The sequence below is a fragment of the Aegilops tauschii genome, chromosome 7, assembly GCF_002575655.3.
Source record: "Aegilops tauschii subsp. strangulata cultivar AL8/78 chromosome 7, Aet v6.0, whole genome shotgun sequence".
NCBI classification, from domain to species: Eukaryota; Viridiplantae; Streptophyta; class Magnoliopsida; order Poales; family Poaceae; genus Aegilops; species Aegilops tauschii.
The window spans coordinates 535,996,171-536,018,948 of record NC_053041.3 but is presented as its reverse complement, the minus strand read 5'-3'; the positions used below and the strand labels follow the sequence as shown (position 1 = coordinate 536,018,948).

Sequence of the window (22,778 nt, the reverse complement as noted above, 5' to 3'; positions counted from 1 at the left end):
AATTGAATTAAAAAAATATTACTACTAACTTTAGTACTAAACCAGCACAATTAATATGGATAGGAGGGTAAATTTTTAGTAGAATTTTTAATATCATGCTTCGTAAAAAATGATTCTTTTGCTAAACATATTTGGCTAAAAACAAAACAAAAACATAAAACGGCTTGAGCCAAAGTTATTACCTTGTGTCATGCCATCATCATAAGATATTTCTTCACTCACCATCTCATTACCTTATGTCACACTGCATGTTGTTGAAGTGGAAGATGTCGAAGCGTCCAAGTACTCGGAGGTGGAAGCAATAGAGAGCTCTTCATGATATGAAAACGTGGAAAGCTCCTCCGTTAACTCCTCCCAAAGAAGATTGTCTTCAAGTTTGGTGCCTTAGGACCACGCGAAGTGCTGCGTCCAGCTGCCGCCACATGTCACGTGTTGTGCGCTTGCTCTGAGTTTTTTTATCTTTATTTTTCTATACGCTTTTTCGGGTTTTAGATGTGTTTTGTCTTTTATTTTTGGCTTTTTACTTTTCGCCCGGTTTTCCCTATGTTTTGGAGAGAAAAATTATGGATGTTTTTTTGTGTGGAAAAAATTTGCGCTTTCATGAGAAACACATATTTGCGTCTCGTGAAGGTACAAATTTATTTTCTCGAGAACCACAATTGTGCTTCTCGAAAAGGAAAAAAAATGTCTCCTACCCCGAGAAGCACAAATTTGCTTCTCATGGAGGCATATATTCGCTCTGCAAGAAGCACAACTGTGTGTCTCGAAAAGGGAAAAAATTGTGCTTCCAAGAGAAGCACATATTTGCTCCTCGTGAAGGAACATATTTTCTGCTTTTCGGAAAGGGAAAAACATCGGTGCTTCCACGAGAAGCACATACTTGCTTCTCGTGGTAGCACAGAAAAGAAGAAAAAGTGGGGGGGGGGGGACCATGCTTCAGTCTCCGGGTTTTTCTTCCTTTTTCCGCATCTTATTCGATTCTTCAAAAAAAAATTGGTACTCATTTTTATAGTTCTTTTTGGTTTCCTGGTTTTTTGGTGAAACTTTTTTCGTCGAAACCTATTAACATGGGATCTAGTTTTGAAGATCTCAAGTGAGAAATCCAAAGGTGAGAACGGTTCGAGATTTGATCACACTGTTTAAGAGATAAAACATTTTGAATAAATGAATCTATGAAGAAAAAAACCAAACAGAAACCGGTGAAATAAAGCCAAAGAAACCCTATAAATAAATAAATAATCTAAGAAAAGAAAGAGAGAGAAAGCCAGTGAAACCTAGAAAAACAAAGGAACCAAAGAAATCATAGAGAAAGAAAATCAAATTAAAAAACAGAGAAAAGCGATGATGAAACGACAAAAATTAATTGAAAATGCTAAGACAAAAGCAAACAAGAAAACCATGAAGAAACAAACAAAACCGAGAAAAAACTAAAAATCAGAAGAAAACTGGACCAAACAAGGAACAACCAGGATTGATAACGGGAAGGCCTAGCATGCTCTCATGTGAGGCGCCTCCCTAAATGGGCCGGCCCAAACACATGGGAGGCCAGGGCCTTGTTTCTTTTTTTTCATGTTTTTTGATTTTGTTGTTTTTCCTTTTTTTGTACTTTCATTTATACCTCTAAATATTCTAAATAAATATATTACAAAAAAATACATAAAAAATTTAAAAAATATATTAAGCAAGCATTTGAAAAATATTAAATATGTATATGCTTGATTAACATTGTTTTAATACATGTTCAACATTTTTCTATACGCATTTAACAATTTTCAAATGCTTTATTAAAATTTTCCAAATAATAGCTAAATATTTTTGTCAAATGCTTGATTAACATTTTCTAAATACATGATCAACTTGTTTCACAAACATTGTATATTTTTTAGTACATTTTTCGTATACATAAGAATTTTTTTATTTATAAATGTTTATACAATATTAGCAAGTATATAAAAAGATCTTATTGTAGAAGAAAAATGTAAAATCTGCATGAAAAAACATAGACTGTAAAACATATACGTTTAAAAAATCTAAAAATATGTTCCTGGAAAATGTACAACGTATGTGAAACAACATATATTTTTTGTTAAAATAATGTGTATATAAAATGTTTCCGATGTAGAGGAAAAATGTACATTTTATGTGAAAACATGTTTATTGACATGAAAAAATGTTTACTATGTCATTGACAAAAATGTTGACCATTCGTTCGTAAAAATATATAAAACCTATATTAAGAAAAATGTACATCATGTATTTAGAAACTGTTTAACATATATATAAAAAAAAATTTGAGGTGTACACTACAAACGTGAATTTTGTGCTGAAAAAGGTACACATGTGTTGAATGAAAAGTAACAGATGAAAATTGATATAATAAACAAAGAGAAACAAAGAAATGCGATGAAAACTGAAAAAACAATGAAACGAACGGAAACAAGAAAGAAAGAAACAAAAAGAAAGGAAACCTAAAAAAAATTGAATAATACAAAGAGAGAGAAAACCAATGAAACCCAGAAAAAACAAAGGAACAAAAGAAATCATAAAGAAAAGGAAAATAAATTAAAAAACCAATAAAAAGACCTAGGAAGAAACAAAGATGATAGATAAAAAATTGCAAAGAAAATTGTGAAGAAACAAACTAAACCCAAAGAAAATCTGAAGAAAACTAGACAAAACAAAGAAGAACGCACAATCGATAACAGGCAAACTAAGCATGCTCTAGCGTCGGGCGCCTCCCTAAATGGCCCAGCGTAGGTGCGCGGGAGGCCACAACCTCATTTTTTTGCTTCTTTTCACATTTTTTTTCTTTCTTTACTCTCATTTTTAGTTCCTATATTCAAAAATAAAATATTATAAAATAAATTACATAAAGAATTGGGAAAATTTTAACCAAGCATTTGAAAAATATGAAATGTATATATTTGATTAACATTTTTTTCAACACATGGTCAAAGAAAATTCTACACACATTTGAACTTTTTTCAAATGCCTGATTTACATTTTTCAAATACTTGTTTAACATTTTTTTCATATACTGATTAACATTTTCAAAATATATTATTAACTTTTTTCACACACATTGGATATTTTTGTGTACAATATTTATATACAAGAGAAACGTTTTTTTATATGTTTCTAGACAATGTTTAGCGAGTATAAAAAGTTCATACTATATTCAAAAAACATGCAATCTATATGAAAAAAAGTAGACCTCGAAGCCTATATTTTTCTAAACATGTATAAAAGTATGCTCCTGTTGTTTACGGAAATTGTACAACGTACATTAAATGGAAGTAGACATCAAAACTTAAATTTACAAAATGTTAAAGGTGTATATCAAAATGTTTCTGGTGTATACAAAAAATGTACATTGTGTGTGAAATATGTTTATTGACATGACAAAATATTCACGTGTATTCGACAAATGTTGACCATGTATTCAAAAGAAATGTAAATTTGCATTTAACCAAAGATATACATTATGTATTAAAAATTGTTTAATTTGTATCAACAAAATGTTTCACGTGTACACAAAAAATATAGGGATTTTTACATTTCAACCCTTAACTCAAACTCATTACTCAGATTTACCCATAATTTCAAAGTGTGCTCAAATTTGCCCTCTGCCGTTATGTGGTATTATAGAAATACCCCTAAATGCTGTTTTTGTCAGGTCTTCTCTACTTTATAAGCTTCATAACGTCCCTCTATAGCTGTTGGTACTTTACGTTCTTTTGTAGCATTCCCGAGCATCCCCATGGATGATAGTTCCTATTTTTGGGTGTTTATGTTTTCAGGGAATTTTTTTTTTACAGATGCTACAAAAGAACGGAAAGCACCAGCAACTACAGAGGGACGTTGTGAAGCTTATAAAGTATAGAATACCTGACAAAAACACCGTTTAGGGGTATTTCTATAATACCACATAATGGCAGAGGGGCAAATTTGAGCGCACTTTAAAATTAGGGGTAAATCTGAGTAGTGGGTTCGAGTTAATGGCTGAAATGTAAAAGTTCGAAAAATGTACATCTTGTACTGAAAAAGTAGACATGTGTTGAATAAAAAGTAACAGAAGAACACTGACATAAAGAAAGAAAGAGAAATAAACAAATACAATGAAAACTGACAAAAGTAAAAGAACAATGAAAAGAGCAAAACAAGAAATAAGCAATTGAAGAAAACAAAAGGAAAAAAATGAGTGAAACCAAAAGGAGAATAAAACCCCGATTGAAAACCAAGGAAGATTTTTAAAAAGCAAAGAATATAGAACAACTGAAGAAAACCGTGAAGAAACAGACAAAACGAAAGAAAAAACTGCAAATCGACAGAAACTGGACCGAACAAGGAAAAACACACGATCTATCAAACAGGGGGGACCTAGCGCGCTTTCGCATCAGGCCCTTCCCTAAATGGGCTGGCCCAGGCGCGTGGCAGGCCACGACCCTCTTTCTTTACATTTCTTTTTTTTTTTCATATTTTTACTTTCAAATTATACTTCTACATATTCTAAATAAAAATATAAAAATATTTAAATAAATGGAAAAATAATTAACCAAACATTTCAAATATGTTAAATGTGTATAAAGAAACTGTTTCTCATGTATACAAAAAAATACAATGTGTGTGAAATAAGTTGATCATGTATTTCAAAAATGTTAATTAAACACTTGGAATAAATGTTAAATAAGTATTATAAAAATATTAATCAAGAATTTAAAAAATGTGAAATATGTATAGAACAAAGTTGACCATGTATTCATAAAAGGTCAAACTTGTATTTGAAAATTTTGACTCAAGCATTTGAAAATGTAAAATGTGTATAGAAAAAAAATCTTGAGCACATATTTCAAAATTGTTAATATTTAAGTTCAAAAATGTTAATAAAGCACTTGAAAAATGTGAAATGTGTATAGAGAAAAAAGTTGATCATGCATTAAAAAAAGGTCAAACTTGTATCTGAAAAATGTGAATCAAGCATTTGAAAATGTAAAATTTGTATAGAAAAAATGTTGACCATGTATTACAAAATTGTTAATATTTTACTTAAAAAGTGTTGATCAAGAATTTTAAAAATGTTTAAAATGTGTTTAAACATGTTGACTATGTATTAAAAATATAAATTAACGAAGCCTTTGAGAAATGTTGAATGTGTGTACAGAAAATGTTTCTTATGTGTATGAAAAATGTAGACAAAAAGTATACAATGTGTGTGAAGTGGATCAAATATTTCGAAAAAATTAATCAAGCATTTGGAAACAAAATTAAACAAGTATTTCAAAAATGTTAATCAAGCATTTGAATGTTTTTAATGTGTATAGAAAAATCTTAACCATGTATTAAAAAATGTTAATCAAGTATTTGTAAATATTACAACATCTATTGAGAAATATTGACCATGTATTCCAAAAATGCTTATCTTATACTTGAAAAAACAAATATCTTGTATCTTGAAAAAACGTTATTCAAGCATTTGAAAAATGTTAAAAATGTACATAGAAAGAATGTTGAGCATGTGTTAAATAATTTGTTAAACGTGTATTAGAAATATGTTCTTGACGTACACTAATAATGTAGAATGAAAAAAAAACATAGAAAACTAAAAAGGGAACAAAAGTTACCAAAGGAAAAGGAAAATGAAAAAATCAAAAAATAATGGAAAATAGTGAAAATTGATAAATAAACAAAAGAAGCTAAAAGCTGGTTGAATGAACAAAAAAACCATAGCATAAAGACGAAAAGAACTAGACAAGAAATAAAAAAACAAAAACAAAACAAAACAAAATCTGAATGAACACATCAGCGAACGACCGAAACGAGTAACACGCTATTGGGCCGGCCTATACGCACGTGTTGTGCAGGAAAGCTTCATCGAGACGGATGGTGGTCTCGCTATAAGCGAGACATAGCATTCGCGTTATCAAACAGACATGAGGCAGTGAGCAAAAAATAAACACTGAAAAGGACTTCCCAGAAATGACAGGGAAAAAACCTCTCACGCTACAAGAGGGTCAAGATCATTGTCTAGGCCAAACCTCTCACATGCTTAAAAAGTACTCCCTCCGTCCTATAATATAAAAACACTTTTGATATTAGTGTAGTGTCAAAAACGTTCTTATATTATGGGACAGAGGGAGTATGTTCCTGCATGATGTCGATCGTTGTCTGTGCCAAAACATACAGGGATGCTCGTAATCGGGTGCGCCAGAACCACCAGGGAGGTGCAGACACTTGTGCAAGCATGGATGACGACTCACCGGCAGCCTCCAAAGCCGCACAAAAGGACGAACTGTCCTACTAGCTCAATCGGTAGCCACCAAATCCGATTCCCCGGCCATGAAATAGATAGACCGCTATCGTTCGATCCTATTTATGTGTTGGTGCCAACTCAAGTCCCGTCATTGGTGTTTGAGAGTATATATACTCCAACCACTCTCTCACACACAGAAAAGTTAGACCCGGGTGCAGTGGCGAAGCTAGCCAAAAATCACTGGGGACGAAACACAAATCATTAGTGTTTGGGGTAGGGGCATGTTAACACATTTTAATCTAAGCCCTCCTAAACTTTTTTTTGATGGAAGAAGCATTAGTCCAATCGGATGGACCAGTGGGCGGTTCACAGCAAATCTCTGGGACAATCCCCGAATCCTTCAGCGCTCTCGTGAAGGAGAGCCGAACGACGTTGATGCGGTACACGAGCAGAGATGCTGAGCATGGAGCCATTTCTAAAGCTGCCTATGTATTGCAGTGGCCAACTGACCGAATGCATGAGAAGACACCACTTGATCGCCCAGAACAATTTCGAGATCAAAGTGGAATGCCATCCGCCATTCTGCCACAGCCAACGAGTTAGCAAGTCTGCTCACTAACAAAAGAAAAAAGAACCGGAACCTAAGTTGCAATTAATTCGGATAAATATCTCGTCAAATCAGACCATATCTGTAAGATCGTCCAGTAATTCGGTTCTCTTTCTTTCTTTCTTTCTTTCTTTCTTTTTGGAACCCGTTCATCCAGCGACTGAGGCCGAGTGCGTCGGCGGGACGGAGCAGGTCGTTTTTCAGCAACGTCGGTCGGGCCTGTCGGCAAGAGTAGACAAAACCCTGAAAACAACAACGCCACATGTATATATCATATGCTCTCCCCATCGGAGCTCGGATCCTTCTTTTCGCCGATCTCCCGCACAGCAGCGAGCTAGCTGGCTCAACATCGATCGGTCAGGATCACCTCGCGCGGTTCTACGTCGCTGTTGCTGCAAATCAGCTTGATGTTCCACGAGCGAGTTTTCGCATCGGTCGATCTCCCCGGCCGCTTTGCTCGTCGGTCGATCACCTGTCTGTTTCCAACCAAATTGAGCATATTAACTAGCTGCCGTCGTGTATGTTAATCAAGTGATTCATGTGATCACTCCATCCTTATAAAAATGTTAAACACTACTCCACGTGAGTATATGAATGGCACCGCGTTCGGGTCGGCCGACCGTCAACGCAGAGCACCGCAGGTGCGTCCACGTGCTGCCGAGCCTTTTGATTTGGCATTCCAAAATATTCTCTCTCGCACGCCCATGGGAAAACACATGTGCACAGTGCACCACATGACGTACCCAGAGACCGGTGATGCTGCGTGCACAGTGCACCTGCATGTAAAGTGCCGCGTGCAAAACACTGCCAAAGCATGACTATATAGATTAAGATAACCACACGCACTGGCTTTTCTTGGTACTACGAACTAGTGCATGGGCTAGTGATTTATTGTACTCTTTTTTGTTGGGACGAAAAGCATGAGCTAAAACGGCGATGGATATAAATCGCCTGTAAAAGTAGACACACGGTATATGCATGTACACACGATGTGATGTCCTTTTCGTTTTAAGTACGGACGATGGTCCTTCTGAAGAGCTGGATAGGAGTTAGGAAGGTCCACGCTCTACACTCTTCATCTAAAAAAGACGTCCACTATTAGTTGCGTCTAGCTTGTGTACAAGCTAATATATAGTTAAGCTAAGGATAACACGCATGCCAAACACGTGCACGTACGCCGGCAGTACGTATTAGCTTAGCAACCAATTAATACGCTATCAGTGGAACGGTTACTTTTATACTTTTTCTCCTCTACGCGGGAGTTCACGAATGAAATGATACCGCAAGCGGTAAGCGTGCAGGTCGGTGTACATGATCGATCATGGAAGCTGCTTCAGCTTGCTGCATGCCCATTGTAATCGGGGCTTCATTCTTGATTCTTCCCTATTGCTGTCGATCATGACATGCATGCCGTTGTATTCGGCCGCTGATTGCGTATCTACATAGGCTAGTGCAAATGCAATGAGATCGATCCGTGAGCAAAAGCGAGGCGGCCTTTGATCATTTCATGCACGCCTTTTTTCGCTGTTAAAATTCCGATCATTTGGCGACCAATCGACCCTGTCGGCTGTCCGTGCGTAAATCTCGTCGAAACTGGGCATCCCATTCCCATGTATCGATGCACTCCACTCGTTGCCATTTTGCGTCAAGTACGATATCTTTCCCGGCCATGTAGATTGTCCCCTAAATGCGGCAAAAGCAACATTCTTATCAAATAATTATGTATTACAGTTTGTCTAATTCACATCTAGATATTTTTTATGTATTATCTTTAAATCTTTCCTATTAATCCTTCATAAAATTAACTTATGATGGGGCTGACAGATCCTTTTGATAGTTCTTGTTTCATTTTTTTCTGTTTTACTGAATGCATAGTTTACATGGTAATAAGCACTGCTAAAAACCAAAAATAAGTTCCATCAATGCTTGATCACTGGAATATAGATATAGATATATAGGAAGTACAATAGTCTAAATGTTACCTCAAAGCCCTGGACTGTATTCTTCACTTTGTATCCGGTTAGATCCCTGGACCTTTTGAATAAGTAGCATGCATGATTTACCTTTAAATAAATGAATTAGACAGTACTCCTCTGTTCCTAAATATAAGTCTTTTTAGAAATTTCACTCTGGACTATATACGAAGCAAAATGAGTGAACTACACTCTAAAATATGTCTATATACATCCGTATGTAATTTATAGTGGAATTTCTAAAAAAACTTACATTTAGGAATGGAGGGAGTACACAATAGCCCTTGGTTTCTTACCGTAAAAGGCTTTCGCCCCGCTTTATAAATAAAGCAAACCACCACAGCCAAACGGTACAAGTTCACCCACACACACAGTCGCACGGACAAAGAGTACGAATCGGTTCTGCTGAGGGCACAGCTCAACAAGCCCAAAAAAAAAGAAGCAAAGAAACGACTGCGGGACAACCGCAACCGCAACATCAAAGGGGAGCTAATCTGGCTCGGGCGGTGGCGGAGGGAGCGGCGGCGCCAAGCGGAGGGCCATCGCGCGAAGGTCGGAGATGATGGTGGTGATGGCGTCTCGGTCCTGGTGACGGCTAAGCGGCCGCCAGAGCTGCAAATAACCACACAATTTGAACACATCATCAATAGCGCGGCGGAGAGGAACCCGCTGAATGACAAGCTTATTACACACAGTCCAGATCGTCCAGGCGAGAACCCCAATGAGCAGCCACCTAATGTGGCGGCCCGATATGGGGGTGGCCTGGATCTCGGCAAGGAGGTCAGGGAAGTTGGTGTTGCACCAAACCCCACCGATCACCTCGCGGAGGCAACCCCAAAGGAACTGGGCGGACACGCACGAGAAGAAGATGTGATTCGAAGTTTCTTCCGTCCCGCAAAGGGGGCATAGACCGTCACCCGGACCATGACGCTTAATCACCTCCACGCCAGAGGGAAGACGGCCACAGATCCATTGCCACATGAAAATCCTGATCTTGAGTGGCAAACGGATGGTCCAGATATACTCGAAGATAGCCGGGCTAGGAATGGGGCAATGGCGCGGTATAAGGACTGCGTGGAGAAGCGGCCTGAAGGTTCCAGGCGCCAAGACAACCGGTCAAGAGGCTGAGAGAGGTCATGCTCATGAAGAGCGACAACATCAAGGAGATCGTGCCAAGCGGCGACTTCCGGGGGGCCAAAAGGCCGCCGGAACGCGAGACGCCCTAAGTCAATAAGGGCCGTCTCAACGGAAATCCTCGGGTCAACGGCGATGGAGAAAAGGTCAGGGAATCTCGCAGCGAAGGGGAGGTCCCCAGCCCATCGGTCTAGCCAAAACAGCGTGGATGACCCAGTTCCGATCGAGATGGATGTCCCAATACGGAGGATCGGTAGGAGCTGAATGACAGATTGCCAGAACTGGGACCCTCCGGTCCGGGCGCAGAAGGCGAGGGGTTGACCATGCAGGTATTTCTGGCGCACAATCTGCAACCACAGGCCGCCATCGCCATTCGCAATGCGCCAGAGCCAACGAGTGAGGAGTGCCAGGTTCATGCGCTTGGAGGACATGATACCAAGACCACCTTGATCCCGGGGCTTGCAGATTTCAGACCAGCGCACCATATGGTACTTTTGCTTGTCGCCCTCGCCCGCCCAATAGAACCGGGCCTGGACCGAACCAATTTCATGGTGGAGAGTCTCGGGGAAGCTGTAGAAGCTCATGATGAATAGGAGGAGGCTGGAAAGGGACGAGTTGATGAGGATCGTACGAGCCGCCTTAGAGAGCCAACGACCCTGCCACGGCTCGATGCGGTGTTGGAGCTTGAGCACCGAGGGCCGTAGGTCGGCCTCGGTCAGGCGGGAGTCACTAATGGGGACCCCCAGGTAGGTAGTGGGGAATGTCCCCAACCGACAGTTAAGCCGGTTAGCGATGCTCTGGCTCTCATCGGGCGAATAGCCCAGAATCATCACCTCGATTTTATCAAAATTTATTCTGAGGCCTGACAGGTTCTGAAAACACAACAGGAGGAATTTGAGGTTCGAGATCTCAGGCGCCGAGCCTTGGACCATGATGATGGTGTCATCAGCGTATTGGAGAAGGGAGACGCTTCCTCACTCCACCAAGTGCGGGGTAATGCCTAGTATGTGGCCAGCGGCCTTGGCCTTATCCAAGATCGAGGCCAAGGCATCAACCACCATATTGAACAGAAACGGGGAAAAGGGGTCACCCTGCCTAACCCCACAGGAAGTGGGGAAGTAGGGCCCGATTTCCCCGTTGATGTTCACCGCGGTACGGCCGGAAGACACCATCTGCATGACCCGGGACACCCAGCGATCATCGAACCCTTTTCTAAGCAGCACTTCCCGAAGGAAGGGCCAACTAACCGTGTCATAGGCTTTATGGAAATCAATCTTCAAGAAAACCGCCTTGTGGTTTTTGGATCACACCTCATGCAGGATTTCATGGAAGACTAGGACCCCATCCAAAATATATCGGCCCTGAATGAAGGCGGATTGATTCGGGTGGGTTATGCGGTCAGCTAAGGGGGCCACCCAATTGGCGTACCCCTTGGCAAGGATGCGGAAGATCACATTGATCACCGTGATAGGGCGGAACTGGCGGATGTCGGAGGCGCCCGGGACCTTGGGGATCAAAGTGATAATGCCATAGTTGAGGCGCTTGAGGTCGATGGAACCGACATAAAACTCCTCGAAGAAGGCCATGATCTCCTGTTTGATGGCGGGCCAGAAGGTCTGAAAGAACTTAACTGGCAAGCCGTCAGGACCCGGGGCGGATGATGGGTTCATCCCTTTAATTGCGAGCCACACTTCCTCCTCAGAGAACGGGGTCGTGAGAGCCGCATTGTCCGCGGCCGAGACACACTGCGGTCCAACCCAGAAGTGTGGCACAAGAGCTAAGCCCCCCCTAGGGGGGGCTGCAAACAGGGCTCGATAGAAGCCGTCAACATGGGCACGGATGTCAGCGGGCCGTTGGAGGAGCGTTGCGCCATCCCACAGAAGGGGAATGGTATTACGTCGCCGCAGGCCATTGGCGATTGCCTGGAAGTAGGCGGTGTTGGCGTCACCCTGGAGAACCCACTTTTGGGTACCTCAAAGGCGCCAATACGCCTCCTCGTCGGTGTATATGACCATAAGCTGGTCTTCAAAGTCATAACGCTGCATCCACTCGTCAGGAGAGAGGCCCATCGAGTCGGCCCGAAGATCCAGGGCCTGAATGGAGTCAAGGAGGGCCTTTTTTGCGGAGACGGAGGTCCCTTCCGAGATTCGCGCCCCAGCCCTTCATGAACCGACGGGCGCGCTTGGCGCAGAAGTGCCAGTCATCCACCGCCGAGATGGATTGGTGAGATGCAAGGCGGCTTCCAGCCAGCGGCCGCGCACAGCCTCAACGAAACCGTTCTGGTTAAGCCAGAACGTCTCGAAGCGAAATCTGGGGGCAGAGGGAGGGCGTTCATCCAGAGAGGATAGAAGAAGGGGAACGTGGTCCGAGCCAATACGGGTGATGGCGCGGAGGGAGGCAAGGGGGCACCTCAACTCCCACTCAGGAGAAACCAAGACCCGATCCAGCACAGAGAGCGTTGGGTCGGCCTGGCGATTGGTCCAGGTGAACCTAGCACCAATCCTATCTAATTCCCGCAACCCGAGGTCCGCAATACAATCGTTGAACAACTGCATGCGCGGGAAGTTAACTAAGCCGTTATTCTTGTCCTCCGCAGAGCGGAGAAGGTTGAAATCGCCACCGACGACGACCGGGAAGCGGGCCGCGGATACCTTCCTCGAGAGCTCGTCGAGGAAGGATACCGAACGACTGTGGTCGGCGGGGCCATAGACTATAATGATCTCCCACTTAAAGTTCAGTGCGCGCTCGAAGACTTCCATGCTCACAAAGAACTCACCCCTGTCCATGCTCCCAACCTCAAAGGTGGCATCCTTGACACCTAATAGGATGCCACCAGAGTGCCCGGCGATCCCACTAGAAGGGAGCCAATGCCAGGCAAACAGGTGGGAGCTCAGGCGCTCAAGCTCGGCCAGGGTGAAGTCGGTTCGCATGGTCTCTTGGATTGCAACTATGTCAATGTGCTCGTCACGAATATATTCGATGAGTTCGCGGCGACGGCCATCCTGGCCGAACCCGCGGATGTTCCAGAAGAGGGTCCGCATCAAACCGCCATTGAGGGGCTGCTAGACCCCAGGACACAAGAAGCGCTCTGCGCGCGGAGGGCGGCGGTGCGAGACCGGGTGCGGCCCCGAATCTCCAGGGGGGCGGGAGCCGCCGGACGGGATGACTGGGGGTCCGGGGTAGGGCCGCTAGCCTCCGAGGAGGAGGAGGCCAGGAGGGCATGGGTCTCGGCCAGCCGACCATCCAGGATTTCCCGGGCGCGGATGGCCTCAACCCGGACTAAGGGGAGAGCAACTTCCCCCCCTGAACACTATATCAGAGTCGGTCGCGACCTTGGCAAGATGTCCAAGTGGGACCGACTCCAACGCCGAGAACGAACATGTAGTAGAAGAAGGAGGGATGACCGGGGTACCTAGCTCGAGGTTACGTGCCGCAGCCCGGAGCTCAGCCCGTGCTGAGATGGGAAGGGCGGGGCTGCCAACCGGGCGAGCAGCGTCGATCCGGGCACTGCGCCGCGAGGAAGTCACTGGGTTCGACGTCGACCGGCCGCGCCTGGCGTAGGCCGTGGACCGCGGTGGGTGAGGGGGCGCCGCCAGAGGGGTAGCCAGGGCGGAGGCGCCCCCACACCCTGCGGTAGTCATCGTCGAGGGGGAGACAGCAGGAAGGCGAGGAGAGGCAGGCGGGGAAGCGGCCGCCAGCGCCACGTCCCGCCCCACCCACGCCTGGAATGCCATAGGGGGCGGAGGAGAAGCCATCTGGACAAGCAGTGAAGTAGGTCGCTCCCCATCGAAGGCCACAGCAGGAGACGCGTGAGGAGGCACCACGGCGAGGGCCTCGGGAACCGCGGGCAAGGGGATGAGTCCCGCGGGGCGGGGGAAGCCGGCGGAGAAGCTTCAGGCTGGACCGGGGAGGAGCCCAGGGCGGGAGAAGGGGCCGCCGGACCGGACGGGGGAGGCGCGTCCATCGCGTCAGGAGAGCGAGGTGAGGAAGCCGGGATGACGACGAGCCCGACACTGGAAGTGTCGCTGGCCAGCGGCTCCGCGATCGGAGACGAGGGCAGGAGCGGGAGGAGCCCCTCAGGCAGGGCCGCAAGGGACCGACCGGTCTGTCGCCCCCCTGGGTCGAGGTAGAAGGTGGGGGCGCCGGTGAAGGGGAGTGGGAGGGGCTATCCTCTGATTCATCCTCGTCATCGAGCGGTGGGAGCGGGGGTGGTGGCGACCGTGATAGTCGTCGCTAGGGCCAAGGCGACCACCGGGAGGGGCGTCGTCAGCGAAGCGAGGGCGACCCACATGGTTAGGCGGCTCGGGAGCAATGCGGAGGTCGAAACCTTGGTCGTTGAAGAAGACTCGGATGGTGGCCCGCAGCTTGTCGGAGTCGAGGCACTTGACCTTAACTCGCACCTTCTCCTCCTTGCGGAGGGAAAGCTCATCGACAACGACCACCTTGCCCAGAATCCGCGACATCTGACGGATGACACGCTCAGAGCGCGCGATGTCGGGGAGTCCGGCAATAAGGATCCAGGCCGTGTCGAGAACAGCCACCGCCTTCGGGACGAGAATCGGCTCAGAAATGTCGATGACGAGCTTGTTGAGGGCAAGTGTGATCTGGTCGCTGTGGGTGGTGTATCCGTGGGAGACGGCGTCGGGGAAGACCACAGAGAAAACGGTGCCGGAGATGGGGGTGACCGCCCAATCCCACTGGCGACGGTACAGGTGGTTGAGCTCCGCCTCGATCATCTCGGGGGAAGCCACACTGTCGATCACCGTGACCACCGCCTGGAGGGATGGGGTGGGGGGCGAGATGTCTGGGACCTCATTGTGTAAAAAACCCAACCCCTCGATCCCGTGACCATACATCTTTAGCTTGTCGGGGATTGGCCGGTCCGGGCAAAGGATGGCGGGGTGCCCGGGGTCCTTGCAGATGTAGCAGCAGGCGGGATTGACACAGTTGACTTGAGAATGGCCGACGACACCACAGTTGAAGCACGGCGGACCGGGGAGGCCGGACACCGGACCCGGGGGCGGAGAGGAGCCGGGGACAGGAGGATTGCACCCGGCCGGGTTGAGCGCAGCCCGGCCCTGTCCACGCCGCTTCTTCTTCTTGGATGTCCCTTGGCGTCCGTGGGGTTGCCCCCCACCCACGGCACCCAAAGCGGGAGGAGCGGCCGAGGAGGAGGCGTGGGGCGGGACATATTTCCGAGCAGGGGCCGCCGGATCCGGAGCGGGAGGGCGCGGAGAGCGAGGGCATTGTTGTCGGGACGGGGAGGGAGATCGGTCGGGACGGTGCACCGGAGAGGGGGAGCAACGGCGAGTCGTCCGGCCACCCGTGGCAGGAGGGGGGGCGCGACCGACCACAGCACACGGATCGGTCAGGCGACCGGCGTGCGTCCCGGCGATCCTCCCTGGCAGATGGGCGGGGGCGTCGCGCTCGTGGCCGCGGAGCTCCCGGCGCAGGTCCTCCTCGCGGCAGAGGGAGTCAGGGGAGGGGCGAGGCGGGTCGCGGAACTCCTCGTACCAGCGCTTGCGCCGCGCCTCGCCATCATCCCAAGCGTGGGACATGGCCGGAGGAGGGGGGCGGGGGAGGGGACCGAGGGGAGAAGCGGCGGGCGCGGTCGGGGTGGGGAGCGGCAGAGCCGTGGGATGGGGAGGAGAGGCGGGGATGGGAGCTCCAGCGGCGGCGGAGACGGGGTCGTCATCTGCGAGGTCGGCCCACCGGATCCGCAACGGCGTAGCATCAAGCGGAGCGGCAGGGAAGGACGGGCAGGGCGCGGCAGGCGGCGGAGACGGGGACGCCGGGGCGGGCTGCGGCGAGGAGCAGGCGGCGGGGGCGGCCGAAGGCTGGGCCGCCGGCGAGTCGCCCGAAGATGGAGACATTTCCGCAGTCGCCCTTGGTTTCTTACATTAGAGACTAGTCTTTGAGCCGATCTACTTAGTAGTAAATGCGTAAACGGTTTCGAAGGAAATCATGTACACGCATGCGAACACAATGACTTAATTGGCAATATACACAGATATAGAAAGTACATAGTCTAATTTTACCTCGGATTAATCGGATCAACATTGATCAGCTGATCACGCAATCGCCATGAGGCGATTTAGACTGACGTGAGATGGGAGGCGCTTGGCAATGAGATGGGAGTCTAATTGGCAATATAAGATGCTCTCCTGCCGTTGGCCCTCCCAGGAGGCATAAAAATCGCCGCCTGGGGCGAGCCGGCGGTATAATCGGCTCTGGGGGCGGTTGGGCATCCAGCCGTCGGCCCCAGGCGCCGATATCGGCCCATTTTTCGGCCCACTTTCGGCGAAAACTGGCCCGATATCGGCGCAAATTGACCCATATTTAGCGTGGTTTGGCGTGAATTGTGAACATAATTTTTTTATCACATAGTTCATCACAGGAAATCAATAGAAATCAAATAGTTCAACAAATAGTTCAATACAAATTATATAGTTCAACAAATAAAAACTCATATTTCATCACACGTCGAGCTAGGCGTCGCCCTTGAGCCTCCATAGGTGCTCCACCAGATCCTACTGCAGTTGTCCATGCACCTGTGGGTCTCGGATCTTCTGACGTATATTGAGGTAGGCAGTCCATGTTGCCGGTAGCTAGTGATCAACTTGGGTAAGAGGACCCTACCTATAGTATGGTTCAGTGTCAAACATTGGCTCTTCCTGCTCACTTCCAATGATCATATTGTGCAATATGACAGATCAAGTCATGATCTCCCACATTTGATCTTTCGAACAGGACTGGGCAGGGTACCGGACAACAGCAAATCGAGATTGGAGCGCACCAAATGCCCTGCCAAGCAAATGGGCAGTTCTTCCATTACCAATGCATGCAGTCGATGCTTCGAAGCATCCCAGAAAATCCTCTTGTTGCATTCTGTGCTAGGATCCGACCAGGGTCTTCCGCATTGGATGTTCGCAAGTATTGCGGTCCAAACACTTCCACCAATGCCCTGCAGAACTTGTAGAAACACTCAATGGTCATGGACTCGGCCATGCGCCCTGTGATGCCCCCAATTCGACCGTACACTAATCATACACGCAAATGTGTACGATCAAGATCAGGGACTCATGGGAAGATATCACAACACAACTCTAGACACAAATAGAAATAATACAAGCTTTATATTACAAGCCAGGGGCCTCGAGGGCTCGAATACAAGCTCGAAACACAAGAGTCAGCGGAAGCAACAATATCTGAGTACAAACGTAAGTTAGACAAGGATGCCTTAAGAAGGCAAGCACAAAAGCAACAACGATCGAAGAGGCAAGGCCTCCTGCCTAGGACCTCCTAACTACTCCTGGTCGTCGGCAGTCTCCAAGTAGCAGTATCCGTCGGCGGTGGCATCTGGCTCCAGGGATCCATCATCTCGTTGCATCAACCGGAAAGAAGAAGGAAGGGGGAAAAGGGGGTAGCAAAGCAACCGTGAGTACTCATCCAAAGTACTCGCAAGCATCAGATCTATACTAAGTATGCATCAGTATCAAATGGAAGGGTTGTATCCGTGGACTGAACTGCAGAATGCCAGAATAGAGGGGAAGGCCTTGCCTATCGAAGACTAGCATCTTCAAGCAGCTCCAAGCGTCTTGCAGCGTGTAGAAGAGTATAGAATAGCAGTTTAATTAACAAGCATGTTGTAACATTAATGCCCAGAGATCCTTCCTCGACTCCCTGCGAGAAAGCAATCCCGGAGCAACATATCTCAAGTATCCATTTCTAGTTGTAAAAGATCAGGATATAAGTCTGAACGCCCATTACCGTGGACACGGTATTCGAATATATGTCTTCCCTGCAGGGGTGCACCACGTTTTCCAACACGCTTGATTACTCTGGCCGGACACACTTTTCTGGGTCAATGCCCGGCCTCGGGAAATCAACACGTCGTAGCCCTACCTAGGCTCAGCAGAGAGGTCCCCGCCGGTCTACATCCTAAGCATTCCGGGGTCTGGGCCCATCGCCCGTTGCACTCCGGGTCGTTGTGCGACGAGCCAGGACGAGCACCACCTCATACTAGATGGCACTGGCCCGACAGGCCCACAATGCTGAACTGGACGTCTGACAAAGCTTCAGCTGATACTGTGACGTCGAGGCCCATAACTATTCTCGCGTGGTGGTTAGTGCGTAAAGGCCAAATGCCAACTCAGAACAAATACCCAAACCATAGTGTATTATTAGCCTGTGGAGACGAGCAGAGACTCACGATAATGTGACCCCGTCGCCCCGTCTCGAGGAAATACGGCAAGGGCTAGCCCAGCCCACTCGGGGGCCGCCTGCCGGCCTGGCCGTGCCTCGTAACCATCTTGCGGGTGCTCTCCGGGCCCGCCCGACTTCCACCAAGGTCTCAAGTAAAGTCAAGGTAACCGTGTGTCCAGACATCAAGGGGAAAAACCCGAGGAATCACCCCCGGTGGATTCCCCTCAATGTAATCATCAAGGTGAACGTAAGAGGGACCACCCTCGAGGTTCACGCTTGAGTTGTTGAACGACAGAGTCGTATCGGGAATGGTGAAAGAGGAAATCACCCTCGATGACCACGACCGAATAGCTACACTACAGCATTATCAACACGAGTGCGTTATGAGGGATCACCCTCGGCACTCGATAGTAGCTCTGCAGAGTCGAGCAACAAAAGGGGCGTGAAGTGATGTGAGGTGTCGGGCTCTGGTCGTCGATCACGTTGATCGAGTCGTCGATGATGAAGCAGGGGCAACAAGGACAAGGTGGGGGTCACTGATGGATCACTAACCAACCTATACTAAGCAGTTTAGGATAAGCAGGTAGGTAACAATAAGCAGTTTACAAAAGCAGGCTATGCATCCGAATAGGAGCAAACAATAACAGTAGCAAAATCTAATGCAAGCATGAGAGAATGGAATGGGCGATATCGGGATGATCAAAGGGGGGCTTGCCTGGAAGCTCCGCTGAAAGGGAAGAAGGGGGTCGTCGTCGACGTAGTCGATCACAGGGACATCAACATCGGTCTCGGGGTCTATCAGAGAGAAGAGGGGGGAGGAACAGTAAATACAGAGCAAACAGATGCATGACAAGCAATAAGCAGCGCTAGGCGTATTCTAACGCAGTACTACGCGATATAGGTGAAGGGGGAATTCAACCGGGAATGTTTTCCCGGTTCCGGACCTGTGTCACACAGATGACCGGAGGGGAAAATGTTCCATGTTCAGATAGTTAGAGGCATCTCACAGGTAAACGGACCGCGTATTCGGATTCGTCTCGTCGTTCTGAGCAACTTTCATGTATACAACTTTTTCATCCGAGTTACGGATTAATTTATATGATTTTCTAAAGTTTTTAAACATTAATCGGAAGTTATTAATAATTAAAAAATGGAGTTATTGCATCAGCACGACGTCATCATGATGCAGCAGTTAACAGGGCGTTGACTGGTCAAACTAACATGGGGGGTCCACCTGTCATTGACTGTATCCTCATTAGTAGATTTAATTAGACTAATTAGGTTGTTAATTAGTCAATTAAGCAAATTAATTATTCTACTAATTAATTAATTAGTTTTTTTACTTTTAATTCTTTTTTTAAAGGTTTTGGGGGCGGGCCCCACTGTCATAGGCCCGGGTGGGCAACCGGGCAAAACGGGTGCGAGTGCCCGCCCGCATGGCCATGAGCGTGCGGGCGCTAGAGCCGGGCGGGGCGGACCCAGGCGACGGCGTGGCCACCGCGAGGCTCGCCGGCCGGCCGCGACAGGCGGAGGCGTGTGTAGGGGCGGCCGCAGTGTGGGGCAGCAGGCGGCGCCGCGGGGAGCAGGAAGGGGCGGAGGCCGAGCGGCGGCGCTAGGCGGAGCAAAGCCGCGGGCTGGCCGGGTGCGGTCGGCAGCGGTGCTGAGGGTGAGTTGTTGCGCGTGCGAGGCAAAGGCGCGACGGGGAGTGCGTGTTGGCGCAGCCAAGGCGCGGCCGAGTCGCGCGGTGCGCGCGGCGAACGGCGCCTGAGGCATGCGAAAACAGGGGGGCGGCCGTGACGGCTAGCGATGGCGCAGCGGTAGTAGCAAAGGCAGGGAATAGAGGGGGAAGGGGCAGCGCTCACGAGGCCCTGTAGAGGTGCTAAAGTGAGCTCGGGGAGGCGCCGGAGCTCGGGGCGGCGGTGGTCGACGACGAGGACGGCGACGACGTGATGGAGCCCTGGGGAGGAGGACGGGGACGATCCGGCGAGGGGGGGAGGTCCGGCGACGGCGTGGCGTCGGTTGGCGGCGTGGTCGAGGCAACGGTGCCAGGGACGTCGCGGTGAGGGGGGCTTCAGGGAGGAGGGGATGCGTCAGGCAGGGGGTTCTCCGGGCGGCGGGCGGCGTCGGGGCGCCGCGGGGTCGAGCCTTCGATCTGGATCCAGGGGAGGGAGAGCGAGCGACGTGGGGAGAGTGGGGAGATCGAGGGGAGTGGGGCGAGCTGTCCAGATATTTTGGGTGCGTGGGGGGATAAGGAAGAGGGAGAGGTGGGCCGGCGAGGTGGTCTGGTGGTCCAGCTGGGCCACGACCTAGTGGTGGAAGGGGCTTCTCTCTCTTTTTTTAATTGCCTTCTCCTTTTCTTTTATTTACTTTTGCCTTTTTCTTTTTACCGATCTTAAATTTGATTTTGGCAACCGACTTTGAATCAACGCGAACTTAACAACAGTAAAATTGATGACATGGCACCATTAACAGTGGTTTACTGTAGCATAATTATCCGGGCGTTACAATTCTCCTCCACTACAAGAAATCTCGTCCCGAGATTTAGGAGGTAGAAGGAAACAAAGCGGGGTATTCATCACGCAAGCGATCCTCGCGTTCCCAAGTGGCTTCGTCTTCAGAATGATGTGACCATTGGACTTTGAGGAACTTGATCGCCTTCTGACGTGTGCGGCGTTCGGTTTGGTCGAGAATGCGGACCAAATGCTCTTTATAGGAGAGGTCCTATTGCAACTCAAGCACTTCATGATCCACTGCTCGGACCAGGTCCTTGAAGCAGCGACGGAGTTGTGACACGTGGAACACATCGTGAACCTATGAAAGGTTCGATGGAAGCTCCAACTGGTATGCCACCTTTGCATGCCTTTCGAGAATAGTGAAAGGACCAATATAGCGAGGAGCTAGCTTGCCCTTAATCCCGAAGCGGTTTGCACCCTTCATTGGTGTGACTCGAAGATAAGCCTTTTCGCCAGGTTGATAGACCATGTCTTTGTGATGACGGTCATACTGACTTTTCTGACGTGACTGAGCAGTCTTGAGATTCTCGCGAATGACGCGGACTTGTTCTTCGGCGTGTTGGATAATATCCGGAACGAAGAGTGGACGTTCCCCAGTTTCTGATCAGTTCAGAGGGGTTCGGCACTTTCGTCCATATAACACTTCGAAGGGGGCCATCTTCAGACTAGCTTGATAGCTATTGTTGTAGGAGAACTCAGCATACGGGAGAGATTCCTCCCATTTCTTGCCGAAGGAAATAACACAAGCTCGAAGCATGTCTTCGAGAACTTGATTGACGCGTTCAACTTGTCCCTACGACTGGGGGTGAAAAGCAGTGCTGAAAGACAGATGAGTTCCCATAGCTTCTTGGAAACTTGCCCAGAATCTTGAAGTGAATAAGCTGCCACGGTATGAACTGATTACCAACGGAATACCATGAAGTGAAACAATTCTGGACATATAGAGGGTTGCCAGCTGACTAGCAGTGATCGTTTCTCTGACGGCCAGAAAGTGTGCAACTTTGGAAAGCCGGTCAATGACGACAAGAATAGCATCATTACCTTTATGTGACTTGGGAAATCCAGTGACGAAGGCCATTTCAACATGGTCCCATTTCCATTCAGGAATAGATATCGGTTGCAGAGTTCCGGCAGGCCTTTGATGTTCTGCTTTGATACGATGACAAACGTCACATTCAGCAACATAGCGGGCAATATCTTGCTTCATGTTTGACCACCAGAATCTCTGACGAATGTCTTGGTACATCTTGGTGCTACCGGGATGAATAGACAAAGGCGTATCATGAGCTTCTTTCATAACCTCCTTAGTCATATCCAGGTTGTCTTCTGAAGGAACCACTAGGCGACCTTTGAAGAACAAACAGCCAGCATTATCAACAGTGAAGAATGACGGCCTTCCTTCTGCGAGGTAGCGTTTAATCTTCTCAACTTGAGAGTCATATCCCTGCATTCTCTTGATGGAGTCCAAGAGATCTGGTTCGACAACTAGGGTATTGAGGGAACCCTGGGAAACAACACAGAGGTTCATCTTGCGAAACTCCTTAGGAGGGGGAGCGAGTGCACCCAGAGGAACAATATGGAGGTTCAGCTTTCTGAATTCTTCAACAAGCGAAGGCTGAACTTTGCAAACCTCGAGATGGTTGCAGTATGACTTGCGGCTCAAGGCATCATCCATTACATTAGCCTTGCCTGGTGTATAGGAAATACCCAAGTCAAAGTCTGCTACGATCTCCATCCATCTCTGCTGACGGAGGTTCAAATCTGGCTGAGTAAACAGGTACTTCAGACTTTGGTGGTCGGTGAAGATCTCGCAACGATTACCAAGAAGGTAATGTCGCCACTGTTTTAGTGCATGTATGACAGCAGCAAGCTCGAGTTCATGAACTAGGTAGTTCTCTTCGTGAGGGCGCAACTGACGAGAGGCATAAGCAATCACTCTGCGCTCTTGCATTAGGACACTGCCTAATCCTTGTCGTAAAGCGTCGCAGTAAATGACGAAATCCTTCTTAGTATCTGGCGGAGCAAGCACTGGGGCAGAAGTCAGCTTGTCTTTGAGTGCTTGGAAACTTTCCTGGCACTTTTCTGTCCACTCGAAC

The 22,778-nt window shown here is 47.9% G+C and overlaps 1 protein-coding gene across 1 annotated transcript; it reads right to left on the bottom strand.

Annotated features, from left to right (window-relative positions):
* Positions 1 to 12,126: 12,126 nt before the first annotated feature.
* LOC141027351 (uncharacterized) lies at positions 12,127 to 13,005 on the bottom strand. Its single transcript, XM_073504351.1, has one exon. The coding sequence runs from the start codon at positions 13,003 to 13,005 to the stop codon at positions 12,127 to 12,129; it is 879 nt and encodes a 292-aa protein (XP_073360452.1).
* Positions 13,006 to 22,778: the final 9,773 nt, after the last annotated feature.